Here is a 17,749-nt window from a genome sequence, read left to right on the forward strand (position 1 = left end):
AAGATGATGAGCTGATTCTACTACCACAATCTCGCCGAAGCAGCGCGTGCCGAAAATCGGAGTAGAAGAGGCGATCGTGGCGCCGCGACAGCAGTAGTTTCGGACTTTCGAAAGACTTCAATTCGCCGAGGTGCATCGAGTTTGAGATAGTGTGTAGATTGTGCCATTTATTCTGTGCTGTTTCTTCATCCCTTCTCACAAAAAGTAAGTACAATTGTTCCTCAGCCACCAATGAATGTGAATTTGATGGAGTTGTAACGAAATTGCACGTACATCGTGGTGAAAAGTGGATTTTTCTCCTGTGACGCATTGAGGAGTGTCCGGGCGGCCATTTTCCCACATTAATTTCGTGTGCCTCGCTCTCGCTTCCAATACAGCGACTTGGCTCGTGGTGTCTCGCTCGCACTCACGGCCGCGGCGCCTTGGTGGCGTGGACGCAAGTGCGGGCGTCTCGCTCGCACGGCCGCCCCACACAAATCCTCTCTCTCGCGATATAGATATGTCTCTCGAGTACGGTAATATTTGGAGGCCGCACCGGAATACCATTGAAAAATCGTCCAATATTGAGGCGCACATGCACGGCCGCCCGGGGGCCCACTGAGGTGCCGCCAGAGTGCAGCCGGGAAAGCGCCCGTGGAGTTTTCCCGTGGCCAAAGCTGCCACTCGCGGACGCGAATGGCGCAACAGTCGGGAAGATGGTTGGCGGGCAGTGCGAGTGCGCTGCGGCCGGGATGAGGCGCCCTCCTGGAAGGCGCGCGTCCGGCGAACAGCCCCCAAAGTGGATTAAATCTCTGACCCTCCGTTGCGGGGTTTCTCTGGCGGGGTCATCACTGAAATGCCCACACGACGCGCAACTCCATCGCGAAGCCGCGAAAGCGAATTCGCTTGCGGGCTTCATTGATTCTTGCGTTCAATGCGGGTTTTTCTCGAGATTTTTCCACACTTAAGTCGACACGAGAGCCATCTCAGGAGTCACTGGTGCCGACATCGTGTCTTCCGGCGCGCACAGAGTCTGATTGGTCGTTCGGGAATCACCTCAGTTTCCTGGTAAATTTCCTCGACATGGCGTGTTGGCTCCCCTTCGGGGCGGCGATCCGCGGAGGCCACCGCGGCTGTCGCACTGAAAATCGACGTCGTCGTCGCCGTTGTCATGGATTCAACGGAGAGACCGAGCGAGGAGAGAGAGAGTGTGTGAAAATTTAGAAATTCCCATCGAGTTCTCCTCTATTAATAGATCCCACTTTGATTGACTCATTTTTATTTTTATAGGAAAGGAAATAAAAAAGAGTCTTGAGAAGTGGTTGAAGGAGAGAAGAAGAAAAAAAAAGTCGCCCGATGGCACAAAAATCAATTGCAATGCTCTCGCGAATTCTCTCCATCTTGCATTCGGAGTTTTTGCCTCTTGGTGTGTTGGGCGCGCGCTTGTGTGAATTGACGGAGAGAAAAAGTGAGTCATCAGACAAGCATTTCACACATTTAGTGACCAATCGTCGAAAGAAGAGAGCTGCATTGAATCGGAAATCAGTCCATTTGATCCTGATCTTCAGCCCTGTGCTTCGCGGCATGAAAAGTGATCTTGCACACAACACACACACACACACTTGCACTGTTGGCACGTGAAAGAAGTGAAGGTCGGACACTTGCGATTTTGTACTTGATTGCAGGCAAAGTGTGGCTTGTAAGATTTATCGATCATCCTATAAGAGTTTAGAAATAACCTCAAGATCCAATGAGAAGTAAGTGAGAAACTGACACCGCACAAGATGTTTGCCGAACGTGAGAAACAGGGAAATGCCTCGTAAATAAACAGAGACAATGGCTAAATGGTTAGAAACTCGAGGAGTTCTCAGCGAAAGGGTGCTTTGGCTTGTTTGAGAACATTAATCTTGTATTGGTTTTCAGACATGGAGAGTGTTTGAGGCGCTCTGATTAGCTAGAATTAGTGAAAACTTTGAAATGTGTTCACAAAACACCTGAAGATATGAAATGCGCGAGGTGTTATTAAATAGTTCTGAAAGGGAGGATTTTGAAGATAGGGAAGAGGAGGGCAAATTCAAGAATCACAACACATTTTAGTGCTGCTAAAGCTCGTGATGAGACACAAATTCTCTCTTCTTCTTTTTTTAAATTGTAATTCTGAAAGTTGCCACGAATTTCCAATTATATTGATTTATCACTAGTCATCCTAATTGATTATTATTCAATTGACATTGACTTTATTTTTAGAAATTTTGCTTCCTAGGCACACAATTTGATAGAGGTTTGTCTGCGGAATTTTGAACTGAAATTGTTTTTTTATTTGTATATTGAAGCAACATAAATACAATTTATAATTTAAGGAAAATCGCTTTTTGATACTTAAGAAGAGATCTTTTAATGAATATTGGAACATTCTTGACTGAAGAAAACATTTGACTGCTTCCAATTCGGAATTAGTAGACCAAGAGATGACTTCTTTTCTGGAAAATTATAGAACGTGACGGTTTATATTTGCAATGTTTGCGCTTGGTGGAAAAATGTTGCCTGAATTTTATTATTGCTGGCAACATGACAAGAAATTGCGTATTCAGCGAAGGGAATTGAAAAAAAGTGTGACATTTTCTCGTACTAACATTGCAATGAGAGAGAGAGAAAGCTCAATATCCTTAATTGTTCCCCGCCTTTCCCTAAATACCGGATCTTGCGAAGACGTGCGATGAATAAGTAATGAAATAGTTTTGCACACTTTCAATGCTTGTGAGCTTGAAAGGTGTGTAAATCAAAAGTGGTTCCGGAAAGAGAGTAGTTTCCTAATGAAAACCCTTAAAAATCATGACCAGAGAGAAACACGACGCGCTTCAAATACACACACAAGCGCTGAAGTAATCACGCTTTTTCGGAGATCGCGCGCGCCTTATCAAATGCCCAGGCCAATAAAGGTGAGAGGGAGGAAAATAGACGAAGAGTGATAGGAAATCGATTGCATAACGGAAAACTTTTAGCCGAAATAAAATATTGAAAAAGAGAGCTGATGATATTTTCAAGGGAAACATTATACATATCTCAGCATGTTCATAAATTTTATGGTTTATTTGTGTTTTAAAGTGAAACCAAATATGGAGGAAGAGTGGAAAAAGAGATGAAATATGCGATTAGATGTTGAATTGTGTGTGAGAGTGTTTGCATGTGTATTTTGGGGGGATTTTGGTGTGTGACGTGATAAAAGGCGAAGACAGAAGACAGAGACTCTTGTTTAATGAGGAAGAACAGAATTATGATTATTTCGCAATATGGTGAAGAAATGTCATGAAATAGGAGATGAATTTTTGGGGGAGATTGTCAGAGTCAAGGTTATTTGTGGCATAAAAGTGGGTTCAATTATAAATGAATTTTCAAAAGACACACAGAAGCAAAATTGCCACCATTTTATTTGCCTTCCTTCGCTCATCACAGAGGCTAAATATTTGATTGACGGCGCGTTCGGTAAACAGAGAAAATAATTTTTTGTGGGTGGAATTTTCACAGGGCGAATGTTGGGCAAAAGAGTGGCGTGACGACGAGGAGGGTGGAAAGGAGGAGGGCGCGGAACTGGCGTGCAAATGAGATTCAGATGATTTTCTCACTTGGCGCGCTGGAGAAGTTTGATAAAGAAGCGTGATGGAAAAGCATAGCGTTCAATATTTTCCTTTCTGTGTGCAGCTTTATTGACGTCAGAAGAGACTTTCTTTGAGCCTGGGCGAGAAATTGTGTGTATATTTTACAATAGTCGTGTACTTTCCATCGGGATTTTCCATTCAGTCAGACGTTTAAGGATCGAAGATGGATAGAAAAGCTGCCCTTATGGTTGTGGATTTCATTGTGATATTGTGTGGAAAATTGCGAATTCATCTCTCTCTCTCTCTCTGTGGCTTTTGACTTTGTGGCGGCAAAAGCTTCTTGAAGGAAGAATATTGCTTTTCAAATCTGACACGCTTGCTGTGTGCCACTAATTCGCCATGATTAATGCCAATGGAGATGAAATGATGTAGACAAAACTCATTACTTGCGTGCACTCATCGTGAGAGAGTGACGACAGTCTTGAAAAAGAAATATGATACATTTTTTTCCATAAAGCTCACACAACATTGATTGACAATGTGTGAAGAAGCGCTGAAGAAGTTTGTGTGCGTTGAGGAAAAACGCGCGCCATTGAGAGTTGAATAGAACTTATCTCTGAACGGAAAATACTCACGTGGCTACAATGTTTAATTCGCCAATATGCGCCATTTGTAAGTAGCGCGCGCGTTTCGAGTTACATAATAATCGGGCCTGTAGTAGAAGTCAGAGAGGCAAAAGTTGGTGCTCAACTCTCGAATTCATACCTCGCGAAGTACGCGTCGGTTGGAAGAAAGTTGTCATAGCGACACTACTCACATCATTTATTAAGAAAAATAATGACTTCTTCAGCGCGCAAATACAGCTCTCGTGGGCGCGATGCACGCATTAGCATTGGATGGAATTCTCCTGAATGGGTTGGCTTTTTTTGGTTTCTGGATTGTGCCAATATTTGGTTTCTGATAGCAAGACGATAAGCTATTGAAAATGTATTAGAGGCTTGAGATAGCGCCATGGAATACAGAGGAGAAAAAAAAGCAGAGTGTAACGTATTTTTCCTACTCTATCTCTGTACAGTTTCAATCTTTATCAAATCATGTGATAAGCGTTGATAGTGCAAATTTCTGTTATCAAACCATGAACTCGGTTTCTCAATAATTTCCCCATCGCTTCCACTTATTTTCCCATTGCGGTTATTTTCCAGAATGAATTTATATTAAGTTGATGTTGCTTAACACTCGCACTTACGTATTTCCTGTCTATGAAAAGCCTGAATAATTTAATGAATTACATGATATTGGCAATAATAGATTCCAGAGTATTGGAGAAAGGATTCTAACGTAATTGTATTGAATGTTCTGAGAATGCATTGTGAAGCTTTCGTCGTCATGTGCTTTCTTAGAATCCATTGAAGATGTTTTTAAATACATTCTGTATCTGAATGGCGTGACTGAGGGAATGAGCTTGAGATGAGAAGATGTGAAAATCTGAATTCCCATTGTTCATGACCGAATTGGAGAAAAAATCTCTTGTGGTAATTTTATTCAATTTCCATTACAGCAAATTAAATTTAATTTGCATCTTATTTTGCCACCTTTTTTCCTCTCAATTAGGGAGATTTGATGAGGAAGTAGTGAAAATATCATGAAAGTAGTTATTCTTAAAGAGACTTTTGGTTCTTTATAACTTTGTGTCAAGAAATTGATATATAAGTGGCGTAGAATGGAAGTTGCTCTATGAATTGATTTTGCTTTTGTGGCGGTTTTGGTCATGATTCAAAATATTTACTCAACTTTAGAAAATTGGTACGTTGATTGTGAGCATTTTGTGGCAAATGAATTTTGTTATAAACTATTAGGAACTTATAATGAACAACATAAGCAAGGATGATTTATCTTAACTCCATTACGTTGTGTTCTGCATATTGTATGAAAACAGCCGCAAGTGTTGCACTTAAAAACAACAAGTTTGGCAGAAATTAAGATATAAACTTTAGAGATTAGCGAAGAAGGTTTAAATATCTTATGATTTTGCAAATGTTTTTGAACGACCAGTTATGCAACAGGGTGCGAACCTCACTAAATGAAAGCTCTATTAGATTCCCTTTAAGGTTGGGAATTGAACCATTTATGTGGTTATCAAAGTAAAGTAGACCGCAAAGTGTAGACAACATGTCCTTAATGACGAAACTTGTTGATTATCTTCCCGCAAATGAGCGTGAAACCGATGTATACGAAGCATTTACATCGATGTGTTGTTAATTGGAAATTAAATTGCCATCCTATTTTGTGATTTGACCCATTTTTCTTGCGCAACATTGTAATTCTGGGCCTCCCTAAACATTGTGCACGTGTGAAAAGGTGTGTGTGTGTGAGTGTGTGGACACATGGATAAACATAATTTGCGTTTTAATTATGGGCTTCCTTTAAAAAGACGAATCGCCACAGCGTGACAAACATTGGGTTACGCAATGTATTTGAGCTCTTTTCAATCATGTTGAAATTACACAAGAACATTTCTCTCTATTGAACTGACATAACGTGCTTATCTATTGGGCTTTGAATCCCCTTTCACAAAATCCCAGCATTCTCAATAGAGAGCTAAATGGATCATTTGACCCTCAACTTTCACATAAGAGAGAAAAGTTATTATATAAAACTGGGAGTGAAAATAAGGTGAGGAAAAGCGAGGACGGAGAGTGAGAGAGAAGTTGTAGAAATGTGTGGGTGGCGCAGTATCAATGATGGTGTAAATATTAAATATCACATGAATGTAGTTACTTTTCTCTACCTAAGCCGAGAGAGAGAGAGACTTCTCGATTTTAGTAACACCATTTGTGCCACATAGTGTGAAATATATGTCTTGAATAAATTCACACTTGGCCTCTCCTGTTTCTCCATTTCCCTGCACAAGAAGGGTAGTTTTTTGGGGTTTTGGTTAAAGTGTGGAGAGAAATAAAAAGCGAGAGTTTACTTTTTTATGAGATTCTTGTCTATATTATCTCCCTGTTGCCTGATAAATTTAACCAACTGTCATCCAGGAGCAATGATGATGATGTATTGGGTTGGGAAAATAATTTTCTCTCCGTTGGCATCATCATTTTCATTGTCTCTCCATCTCTTTCACGCTGTACCTTCCATCTTTCCACTGTTAATAATTCTCTCCCCTGTTTGATATTGGAAGTATTTGAGGGTTGCTCGTGGTTTATTTATAGATATACCGGAGCAAAATTCTCGTACTCTGGCCTTACATTTCAGCCCCGTTGGGAGGGTTTTCTGCCATGGCGCGCCATAAAAGATAAATTTGCTCAAATGCTTAAATAAAATTCATTATTTACACATCCTTTAAGGATGACTAGAAAATAGTAGAAATGCTTGAAACTATAGAATGTGAAATTTTTCCTTGAAACATTTCCATTCTTGGCGCGCAAACTTCACTCTCCCTCTCTCTCTTTCTCTCTTTGGCTGTCCTTCTCTCGAGATATCCTGGGAAAACACATTCAATGCCACTCGGATGGATGTTCTCTTCTGCCAAGTCAATTTACGCATTACACATTTAATTGAAATCGATTTAAAGTTTACCCACGAATTTTCCGTTTTATGGAAATTTTGATTGAATTACCGGAGGAAGAATAAAAATTGACCTACCTTGTCAGCGCATGGTGCGCTTGGTATTGATGATGGGGAAATCAAATTAATTGGCAATTTAACTATTTTATATTTAATTAACTTGTGCGCCTTGCTCTGGCCATACACTGGAATTATTTAGAGCGTAAAAAGGGGTATAACTTCCAGTTCCGTGTATAGGCGTTTTTTTTTCACTCTCTCTCTCTTGACGCACAAAATTGCTAATAATATGTTTCGGGAATGGCATAAAGTTCTCTGTTTTTTTTCGATGACTAGTTGCTGGTGTGATACACAAGAGAGCGATTTTGTAGGTGTGCGCGCTTGAATTTGATTAAAGCATTTTGATAATGTTGTCAGCTTTAGGTGGAAGGGGAGGAATGAATGTTAATTTATTTTGGGTGGGTTTTAACGCTGAGAGAAGAGAGAGAGAGAGAAGGTGAGAGTGACAAAAGTTGGGTGAAATTTCACCTTCAACTTGGATAGATTTGCATTTTGTTAACCAATTTGGGGGTTAATTTACCACCGCTTAATGCTTATAATCATGAAGGTTTTCCATTGTGATGGCAAAGTTTCTCTGAAATGGGTGTCAAAAGAGTTCGTTTCTGCAACATTTATGGGGTAGCATTTGGAGGAGGAATGTTGGTTTTACCAGAAATAAACGACGAATATATATGTATGAAACTGTAATGGGAAGAAATGTAACACGCAGCGTTAATATCAGATGAAAACATAGTTAATTGATAGTGAGAGAGAGCATAAAGACCATTTTGTTGGGAAACATATTTTAAGCTTTAGAAATTGTTTTCCTTGGCTGCAGAAGTGGAAAAGGTTAAGGAGTAGCTTTGCTTGAATTTGTACTTTTCTGAGCGCAATTTCGAGCAATGGTGAAGAAATGAGAGAAAGAGTAATATTTATGAGGCATTAGAAAGAAAGAGGCCTAGAATGGATATTCTGGGCTTATTTCTATTGTCACGTGCCGGTGTTTCATTCCTCTCTGGGTTGAACTGAAATACGATGTAATTGCATGCAAAGCTTAAGTGAAATTGCTCCCGATGTTGGAGTACACATAGAAAAAAAAGAACTATTTCCATGCAGATGTGTTGTGTTGAGAATAGGTAATGATGAAGTCTAAATACCATTCTAAATTTTGCCTTCGATAAAAGTTTCTTTCTTTCTGCATTCATCGTGTGACTCATTTCTCGTCTCTTGTCTCTCCATTGGCAATGTTGTGTTTGGGTATCCTTAAGAAGTTTGTGCTTGAGAGAAAGTTTCCTTTTGTTTCAGCCAAAGGCAAACAATCAATTTCTGGGCGAAAACGCAACGACAATGAGTCAGTTTGTTTGTTTGTTTGTTGAAAGAAAGAGTTGAGGAGAGGAAAATGTGTGAATTTGTGTACAACTGTAGGCTTTTCGCTCCAGATCCGAAATTTTTGTAGTACATATGTGAGAAGAGAGTGCAAGAAGGAGGAAAATGTGTGCTACAAAGAATCGATCAATATCTTCAAAGTGAGGAGGAAAGCAAACCTGCTTGTAAATTTTAGCAAACGAGAGGTGAAAAGAGACAGAATGAAGCCGGGGAAATGCCTTTTCCTCTACCTTGTGTTTATTTATTGTCGGCGGCATTTTAACTGGTCATCTTTCTCTCCACATTTTACTGTTTTTCTCTCCCTTGTTGCTTTCTTTAGTGGATGGTTTCTGTGCATAAAATATTCACTCTGGGGAAGGAGTGAAATTTACTATACAACTTATCAAGCAATTGTCTTAATTTGCAATTTGGCCTTATTTTAAATTTTATAGGGCACTTTTTTCTGTCTGTAAAATTCTTTTACTGTTTTTTTTTTTGCTGTAATAAATGCACATATATTTGTTAAAATGTGTATAAAGCATGTGCTTTTTTTCAATGTCTCTTTTCTTTCGCGGTGGATTTATTATATGATCCATGTGATGAGGAGGAGGAGAAGAGAAGAAAAGGGGAAGTTTTTCCCACTTGAATGCTTCTGAAGAGACTTATTGGTGTCTCGAGTGTTATTTTTTAACTTTAATTTCCCAGTCATTTTTCAGTGTGCAATTTTTTAAAGTGGTGTCCATGTTCCGTGACTATCGAGCGCGCCGTTCGGGTGTTGGGGAGCTTTTATAGGGACACTCCTAATGCCAAATGCGCCGTCGTCATTTTCATTGTGCGTCGCGACGTCGCATTGAATCCGCTGGTGCTGCAATGTTGAGCCAGAGCCAGTCTGTCTGCCATGTGCGGAAGCGAGAGGGCGCGATAGAGTGGTGGGTTTTCTGGAGCATCATCTATGAAAATTTGAGGGGTGAAATGGCAAAAGGGGGGTCGACGGTGGACGTCGCCGCAGTCTCAACTCTCAGTTCATCTTGGGTTCTCTCCTTCGTCACACACGGGCATTGTACGCGAGTGATGCACAAAACTTGGTGTGATTCTTTTAAGAGGCAAAGAGAAGTGTGTGTCTAGTTTGAGGAATGTTCTAATTCTCTGAGAGCGCACACCGTGTAGGATTCTTCTTCATCATTGTCAATTTTGTGTGTGGGGCGAGCGAGAGAGAGAGAGAGAGAGAGGAAAATAATAGAGAAAAGCGGCTGATTTTCTCGTGTGTGTTGGCGAGCCATTTTTAGCTGGAAAGAAGGGAGAACAAATCAATTCTACTCTCACATTTTCACGGGTAAATTAATACAACCCCCAAATTCTGCGCAATTTATCCTCCTTTCCCACCTTTTTCTTTGGTTGTACACACAGTTTTTTCATCCGTTTGTACGCTATGAGTCATGCAAGTGTGCCGGAAAAGAGCTTTTTTTCCTCTCAAGCCTTGGAGGAGTTGAACGAGGGAGAAATCGGGAAAAGATGCAAGATATTGACTTGACAACGGTTTCTCTCTCTGGCTCAATTCTACTTTGTCACCCCAAAAATGGATTACAGAAGGATTACCAGTGATTTAAATGTGACTACACATGAAAGTATGTGTATTTTGGAAGGTTTTCTTTTTTGTAGTCACACAGAAGCATATAAAGGTATTCATGGGAATTGTATGTGATGAATATTTTATGATAAAACTTTCTCTATGCCTGGATATTGTCAAGGATTTATCGGCAATGGACTTGTGTAGGGAAGAAAATCAATAGGAGGAGTGTGAAGTCTTGAGCGGAGACAAGGATGGAATTTCCATTAATTGATATTCTATAATGTGTATGCAAGACTGTATTTTCCAGCAGCATTATGCGCAATCCCATAATTTAGTCCCTGTGTAAATTGATATATAATGCTCATATATATGTATCCACCTTTTGTGCCTTGATCGGGAGAGTGAGAAAGAGAGGAGAGGAAAATTGCACAGACACCCGGCGCCTCCATCTTGGACGAAATGGCGTTTCCAAGATTTTCACAAGCGATGTCGTTGTTTGTATGCACACATTTGCCCATTTTGCTGCAGTCTCGAGGCGCGCCTCGTCCCAATGCCTTCCGCCCACCTCTTCGGCGCACAGCGTGATGAGGCCACGGATGAGCACATAATATTTGTACGGAGATGGGAATTATTGGACACACAACACCACATTGGCGAGGAGGGAGACTGAAGCACTCGAGTGCCATGGAATATATTGGCTCGTCAAATGTATTTAAAAGAAATGTGAGATTGAGAGACAGCAGGAGAGTGCGAGAGAGAGAGAGGAGACTGAAAATATTGATTTTTCACTGCACTGCTCCTTTTTCTTCCCCACACAAAATATGTTGTATTTCTCGCCTGGAAAATTCAACTGATGCAATTTAACTGCAAATTACTCTCCTCAAAAATACTCTGTTGTCCATGCAAAATTGCATCAATTTCACATGAATTTCAACAGAATGAAAGAAAATTGGGCGCGAAGCATTTTCGGTAAATGTGTGCGATTATTGGTCATGAGTCAGAAAAAAAGAACCATACAGTGAAGTCATCATTATATTGGTTTTTTTTTCTTCTTCTCTCAAATGGTTTGAGAAAATATTTGCTTTGTGATATCTTTACTGGTCTTTCATTGCGTCATTTTACAACACTTTTGACTAGTATTTATCACACTTGAGTTTGTGTGTAAGTCTGAATGATTGAGCTTCGATTGTGGGCGGAAAATTTATGCATAACTCAATTGTTGTAGAGAAAAGCGGGGTCGTTTTGGACAGATTTGTGTTGTGAGAGGAGGAGGGAGGGATTCAAGGAAAAATTCAAGAGAAACATCAATTTTGAATTCCAAAATAATAGAAGACATTCATGAGATTCACGAGGTATTTGAGATCTAAAGAAAGTCAGACAAAATATGCAAATGAATGAAGAGACATAAAGAGAATTTGGACGCATCTTAATGCAAATATGCAAATCTTTAATCAAAATGCAATCAAGTATTAATATGACTAAGAAATATGAACTATTTATGTACCAGAAATTCTCTATACTTTGTGAAGTTCTCATGCAATATTCCAGAACTAATTGCTTCTTTCCTGTTTTCTTATCTTTGCAGGGGCGCAACGCATCTCTGGTTTATCATCAATTCACAGTTTCTCTCGAATTCCCCTCCCGTAATTTTTCAAGGAAGAGGCAAAGCAGAGTTTCACCGGGTTTTTAAGGACATAACAGGCACCACACAGCAAAATGTCGTCTGTTGACAAGGAGGAACTGGTTCAAAAGGCAAAATTGGCCGAACAGTCGGAAAGGTATGATAAAATGGTGATGAGATTAACTTTGATTTATACATTTTACCGCTTTTGTGCCAGAAAGGACTGTCTATTATGATAAACCTTTTTCCCTTTTCTCTTTTTCTCTTCTTCTATTTCTGCAATAATAAAAGGTACGACGATATGGCACAAGCCATGAAGTCTGTGACAGAAACAGGAGTTGAACTGTCGAATGAGGAGCGAAACCTGTTATCGGTGGCATACAAAAACGTTGTTGGAGCTCGCAGGTGAGTGTTTTCTTCTGTCTCTTTTTTTTTCTCTCAAGAATTAGGTGAAAGTGAATTAAATTGTAATCTAATAATGTTGTGATATTTGGTCTTGATAGAAGAGGAGGAAAAAAAGAAAAACAGAGGCGCCTTAGATGAGATATAAATGCGTCTTCGTGATCAAATCCAATAGTTTTTCCACTCTTTTTCTCTTTCATCACACACACACAACACTTTCTATCAATTTCCACGTGAATCGTTTGGATATAATTTGGGGTGTGGATTATTTTATAGGTCATCTTGGAGGGTGATTTCCTCAATTGAACAAAAGACGGAACCTTCCTCCAAAAAACAACAGCTCGCCAGAGAATACAGAGAGCGCGTTGAAAAGGAACTTAGGGAAATTTGCTATGAAGTTCTGGTAAGTGGAAAAAACATTATTTTTTCCTTGCGATGAAAAGTTTTAATGGCATATTCCCGATATTACTTGAAGACTAAGTGCAATCTTATTGCAATATTGATGCTCTACTACCCATATATTGAAGTTGTTGGGAAGTTTTCCTCGCAAGCTTCGCAATATGTGGATTTTCTCCCCTTTTTTTTGCTGGCGACGACCTTTCGTGTAATTACGAAAGCTGAGGTTGCCACAGTGTATGTATTGTTGTTGAAAAGAAGGGTGTAAAGAAAAATGACACCAAAAACATCGCTTTGAAAATTCTCCCGCACACAATCCAATTAATAAACTTTTCGCAAGTTTATTTTTGGAAGGAATTACTAAGCTTCAGGGCAAAAAGTGTTTTTATGGGTATGTTTTTTTTTTTGTTGTTAATGTCGCTTCTTGCCTTTCTGATTAATTTGCCCACTGGAAAAAGAAGGAGTGAAGAAGTTCTTTCCGAGTGAAGAGACAAAATTCTGTACACACAATTTGTAGGTGAAAAATGTGTGGAAAGTTTTGTTGGATTCTTTTTTTCTCTCCAGAGAGTGAGATTTTTCAGTCACGCAATTATTTCATTTCCTCTTTTATTGATTTCTTTTCAAACACGCGGTTTGAGGACATTCACTATAATGCGGCATGAGAGTTTATGGGTGGGAATAAAAATAAATGTAAAAATATATATAAGCATTGTGCGTTCTGGAGAAGAGACCTTTTCCCACTGATAAAGTGCTTTTCTCATAGATTATTTAAGGGCAGTGTGCTTGAGAGCGAAAGTCATGAGCGCACAAAAGTGTGATCACGAGATTGAGTAGAATTTAGAATTCCGTGAACTTGAACTTTGGTATTTTCTCCACAATGAAAATGAATTAATTTGTTGTCGGACAATATATCAATATAGTGGATAAAGTTCAAAGGAATAGAGTTTTTGTGCTTGTGGTGAATTTTCTAGAATTCTTTCTATTTTCATTAGATTGCAAAGAGATAAAATCTATTTATACTTATTGTATTTTCCCAGAAATGATTCGGAAATAAGAAAAAGGGATTCTAAGAAAAGACAACAAAGAGCATGTCAAAAAGGAGAGAACCTTTATTTGCTCTGGAGAGAGAAGAGAGAGAGAAGAAAAACCGTAGCAAAATGTAAAAGATTACTTGTTTTCCATTGTAATTCTTGTGTATTGAATTTATATCTGTTCTGCTTTTGGGGGGGTGGAGAAAAATGTGTGTTGTGTGTATATAAAGCGGAAATTTGTTGTATGACTTCTTGTGAATACACACAGAGATGAAGCAGAAAAAATCTCTCTTGTAACGTAACATTAAATATTATTCACAAAAGGGAAGTTCCGGAGTGGGCAAAAGAGGGAAGAAAGATGAGGAATTTACTGATGAGAGACTTACAGTGATTCCAAAGTAAATAGCGCCTCGGCAAACGCTGAGAAAGTTGACTAAGTTCTTACTTTGTGTTTAATGATTTCTATTTGTATATGATTAATTGTATTTTAAATATTCAATTGGGTTTATTTACTAGCCTCAAATCTCAACTCAATCAAATTTCAAGACCCTGAATCTGAATTATTTATGTATATTTTTTAAACTTTGTTTTCTGCATTGAAAGACGACTGTTTTCCAGCATAGCTCGCAGAGGTGTGCTATTTAGAGTGGAGTCACTGTATGTACAATGTGTCATTTTGTATATATGGACAGAGAAATATCTTTTCCTCTTTATGTTTCCTTGCCTTCGTCTCGTCGACACTCCCCCAAATCACTTGATCATTAAGGAAATTTTTATATTTCTTCGCCCTTTCATTTTGCAATTGGGAGGAAATTGGCGAAGTTAAGGAGAGGATAGAGTCAATAAATGCGAGTTATGCCCTTATGTTGGGGTGTTTTCTTTTTCTTTTTTTGTAGATATTCTTTTAAGTGCTCACAAATTGATGCATGAATGTGAAATTGAGAAGACAGAGATTTATTTGACCTCATTTTCTATCTTTTGCAGGGTTTGCTCGATAAATATTTAATACCCAAGGCCAGCAATCCCGAAAGCAAAGTCTTTTATCTGAAAATGAAGGGAGATTACTACAGATATTTGGCTGAGGTTGCCACTGGAGACACTCGCAACAGTAAGTTGATGGAATTTGTGTATGATTATTGATCTAATTTGTTATGGGAGAGAAGAGATAAAGTCTCTTCTTCTTCCATAAAAGATGAAAAGCTCGAGGGAGAGATTTCCAAAGAAGAAGACGAAGAAGAAGAGTGTGTGATGTAATGAAAACCTTTCTCTAGGTGTAGTAGATGACTCCCAAGCTGCGTACCAGGATGCCTTCGAAATTAGTAAGGGCAAAATGCAGCCAACACATCCCATCCGATTGGGTCTCGCACTCAATTTCTCAGTCTTCTATTACGAGATTCTAAATTCTCCGGATAAGGCTTGCCAGCTGGCCAAACAGGTCCTCCACACAGATACATATTTTTTTCTTTCTTTCTCTTTTGTAATTCAGGGAAAATCTCTGGTGTTCAGTCTCTCTCTCTGTCTCTTTGTCGCTAGCAATCAATTAGGATACACATTCCCTAAGGTTTTTGATTGTCCATTATGGCGCTAAAAACACACACCCTCAATGTCTTTTTTGCGCGGTTTATGGTGCGGAAAATTATGCCCCATGGTTGACATAAAAAGAATATTTCTTGCCTTCCACTTTATGGACTTTAAAGACATTGCGTGGTTTTATGGGCTGGTGTTGTTCGGGGTCGAAAAACCTATTTGGCAATTTAAAAGACATGTCATAAGTGGGACATGGCAGAAATGTCCTACTTTCCTTCACACACAACAAGAGCCTAATTTGTCTCGGCGGTTAAAGTGAGATTAGAACATGATGGGTTATTTTCACTTCTGCCTGCGATTTTTAATCATTTACTACAACTGTGATATAAATTTCTACTGAGTTGTGCGAAATTTTATGGACACTTAACGTTAGTTTTTTTGATTTTAGTCTAATAGACATTTTCTAACAGTAAATAAAACATAAAATTCAATCGTAAATAGATGGGAAGTGATCCATAAAGTTGTCACACAACTTCGTAATTACAATATTTTCCACTTGAAATTTATTCCAATATTCATATTTTGCTTTTTTCTAATTTGTTTTTTTATTAATGTAATATCTTTGATTTTTCTTTCTTTCTCTTTTCGCTCCTAATGTTTGTGTGCGCCCTTTGCGTTCCATTTGTATACCGTGTCAACCGTGTTGTCGTCTGTCTTCCACAAAAATCAACTCGCCACATTAAACAAACTGTGAAATCTAATCAAAAACCACCTGATCAGGCGTCATTGAGGACTCACAGAAAGCGTATCAGGAGGCATTTGACATTGCAAAGTCCAAAATGCAACCCACGCATCCGATTCGTTTGGGTTTAGCGCTCAACTTTTCGGTCTTCTATTATGAAATTATTAATTCACCGGCGCGTGCGTGTCACTTGGCCAAACAGGTTATATAAAAGAAAAAAAAATACATACCAGATAAAGTCAATTTCAACTATTTTGTGTTCGTTTTCTTGTTCTTTGTAAAAGTCTTAACCCAGAAAAAAAAACATTGTGCTTTTCCTCATTGACATTTTGCTTACCTTGTCGTGTTTCTTTTTTTTATCTGTGACGCATTGCTTTCAATTAGAATAATATTGTGGCCAATATATTTCAATTGGTTGGAAGTTATGTAAATCGTTGAGATAGGAAGGAAACAATGTAGATGCCGTGAATGGTGTTTGTGATAAAGAGTAATCAATTTTTAATGAGCAACTAACATTAAGCGTTAAGTGTTTGTGCTCGTCAACTTACTTATTAATGGAAAAATTAATTGAGGATGAATTTGTAAAAGCTTTTCTCACTGAAAGCGCTCGACAACAGATCGCGACTGAAGCTTGGCAGACACAATTTGAGCTGACAAAATATCCTTCATGATAAATATCGGCTTAAGAACATGCAGAAAAAGGGATGTTCTGTATGAAGTGTACGTGCTGAGTTTCGTTTGTTGTCGAGGGTTTTATGCTTAGTAGAGAAAGAGAGATTTATAGTGTGTATTTTCATCCCTTTATTAACACAATCCTTTACTGCAAAAAAAAACTGCCCATGAGAATGTTGTAATCCGAGAGAGACTGAAAGTGAGAGTTTCCCTATCTTTTTTTTCAATTTTTTTCTATCAATATCACAAATATCAATGGAGATTTGGAGGAATGTGAATAATAACTGACATATTTTCTTCTCCTTGTGCGTGAAACGGCGGAAATGCAGGCATTCGATGACGCGATAGCGGAATTGGACACACTCAATGAGGACTCGTATAAGGACTCAACGCTGATCATGCAGCTCCTGCGAGACAACCTCACGCTGTGGACGTCAGATACGCAAGGGGATGGCGATGAAGTTCATGAGGGCGGTGGTGATAATTAACCAAACAACAGTGAGGAAGACAAGAAGAAGGAAGAAGAGAAATCACACAACATCAACAAAGATTGAGAGGGAGAAATTTTTAAAAATTGCAGTAAAACATGCTTTTCAAGTGAAAGAGAGAAAGAAAGGAAGTTTGAGGATGGAGAAGAAGAAGAGGCGTGAAATTATCTGAAAAGAGTTTTTCATTTTGAAAGAAAGGAGAAGAAAAAAAACACCGTGAATTAAGAAAGTATGAATAATGTCACCCAAGAAAACACACACACGCCGTCATTTGAACAAGATGATAATGAAATGAAACCCAGTTTTAGAGGAAGAGGAGGAGGAGGAAGATGAAGTTGAGGAGCAAAAGAAGCATAAGATTTTTGTGAACATCAAAAAAAGAAGCAGATGAAGTAAAAAACAAGATTGCATTAATATTCACCACCTTTTCAGAGAAAGAAGATGAAAGAGAACTTTTTGTTTACTTTTTTAAATGAATAATAATAGTGAAAATTTTTCGAAGAGGATTTGAGAAGGAGAAGAAGAGGCATTAAAGAGGGTGGAAAAATGATGGGAAAAAGTAATGTGTAATATTTGTAAGACATCTGTGTAACCCCTTATAATCCTGTTTCACACAAAAACACACACACAAGAGAGAAATCAAGAATACTTTCAGGAGGACATCCTCAGTGACAGATTAAAAGGATGGAAAACAAATAAGAAAATAAAATAGGGAAGGAAGTGTGAGTTCAAATGCTGATGAAAGAATTCCTTCTGA

General features: G+C 38.7%; 1 protein-coding gene across 3 annotated transcripts; it reads left to right on the forward strand.

Annotated features, from left to right (window-relative positions):
* Positions 1-72: 72 nt before the first annotated feature.
* LOC132264097 (14-3-3 protein zeta) lies at positions 73-17,703 on the forward strand. 3 transcript variants are annotated; one of them, XM_059764168.1, is made up of 7 exons: positions 73-204; positions 11,699-11,891; positions 12,026-12,139; positions 12,413-12,539; positions 14,548-14,671; positions 15,871-16,034; positions 16,834-17,703. In XM_059764168.1, exons 2-7 carry the CDS (start codon positions 11,830-11,832, stop codon positions 16,990-16,992), a joined length of 750 nt encoding a protein of 249 aa, XP_059620151.1. In that variant the 5' UTR covers positions 73-204; positions 11,699-11,829; the 3' UTR covers positions 16,993-17,703. The 3 variants fall into 3 exon arrangements, with proteins under 3 accessions (XP_059620151.1, XP_059620149.1, XP_059620150.1); XM_059764166.1 differs by lacking the exon at positions 15,871-16,034 and adding an exon at positions 14,835-14,998 and having other exon boundaries at positions 74-204; XM_059764167.1 differs by lacking the exons at positions 73-204; positions 15,871-16,034 and adding exons at positions 9,636-9,876; positions 14,835-14,998.
* The last annotated feature ends 46 nt before the right edge of the window (positions 17,704-17,749 follow it).

This window comes from Phlebotomus argentipes, unplaced genomic scaffold (genome assembly GCF_947086385.1).
Source record: "Phlebotomus argentipes unplaced genomic scaffold, Phlebotomus argentipes genome assembly contig_32, whole genome shotgun sequence".
In the NCBI taxonomy this organism is placed as follows: Eukaryota; Metazoa; Arthropoda; class Insecta; order Diptera; family Psychodidae; genus Phlebotomus; species Phlebotomus argentipes.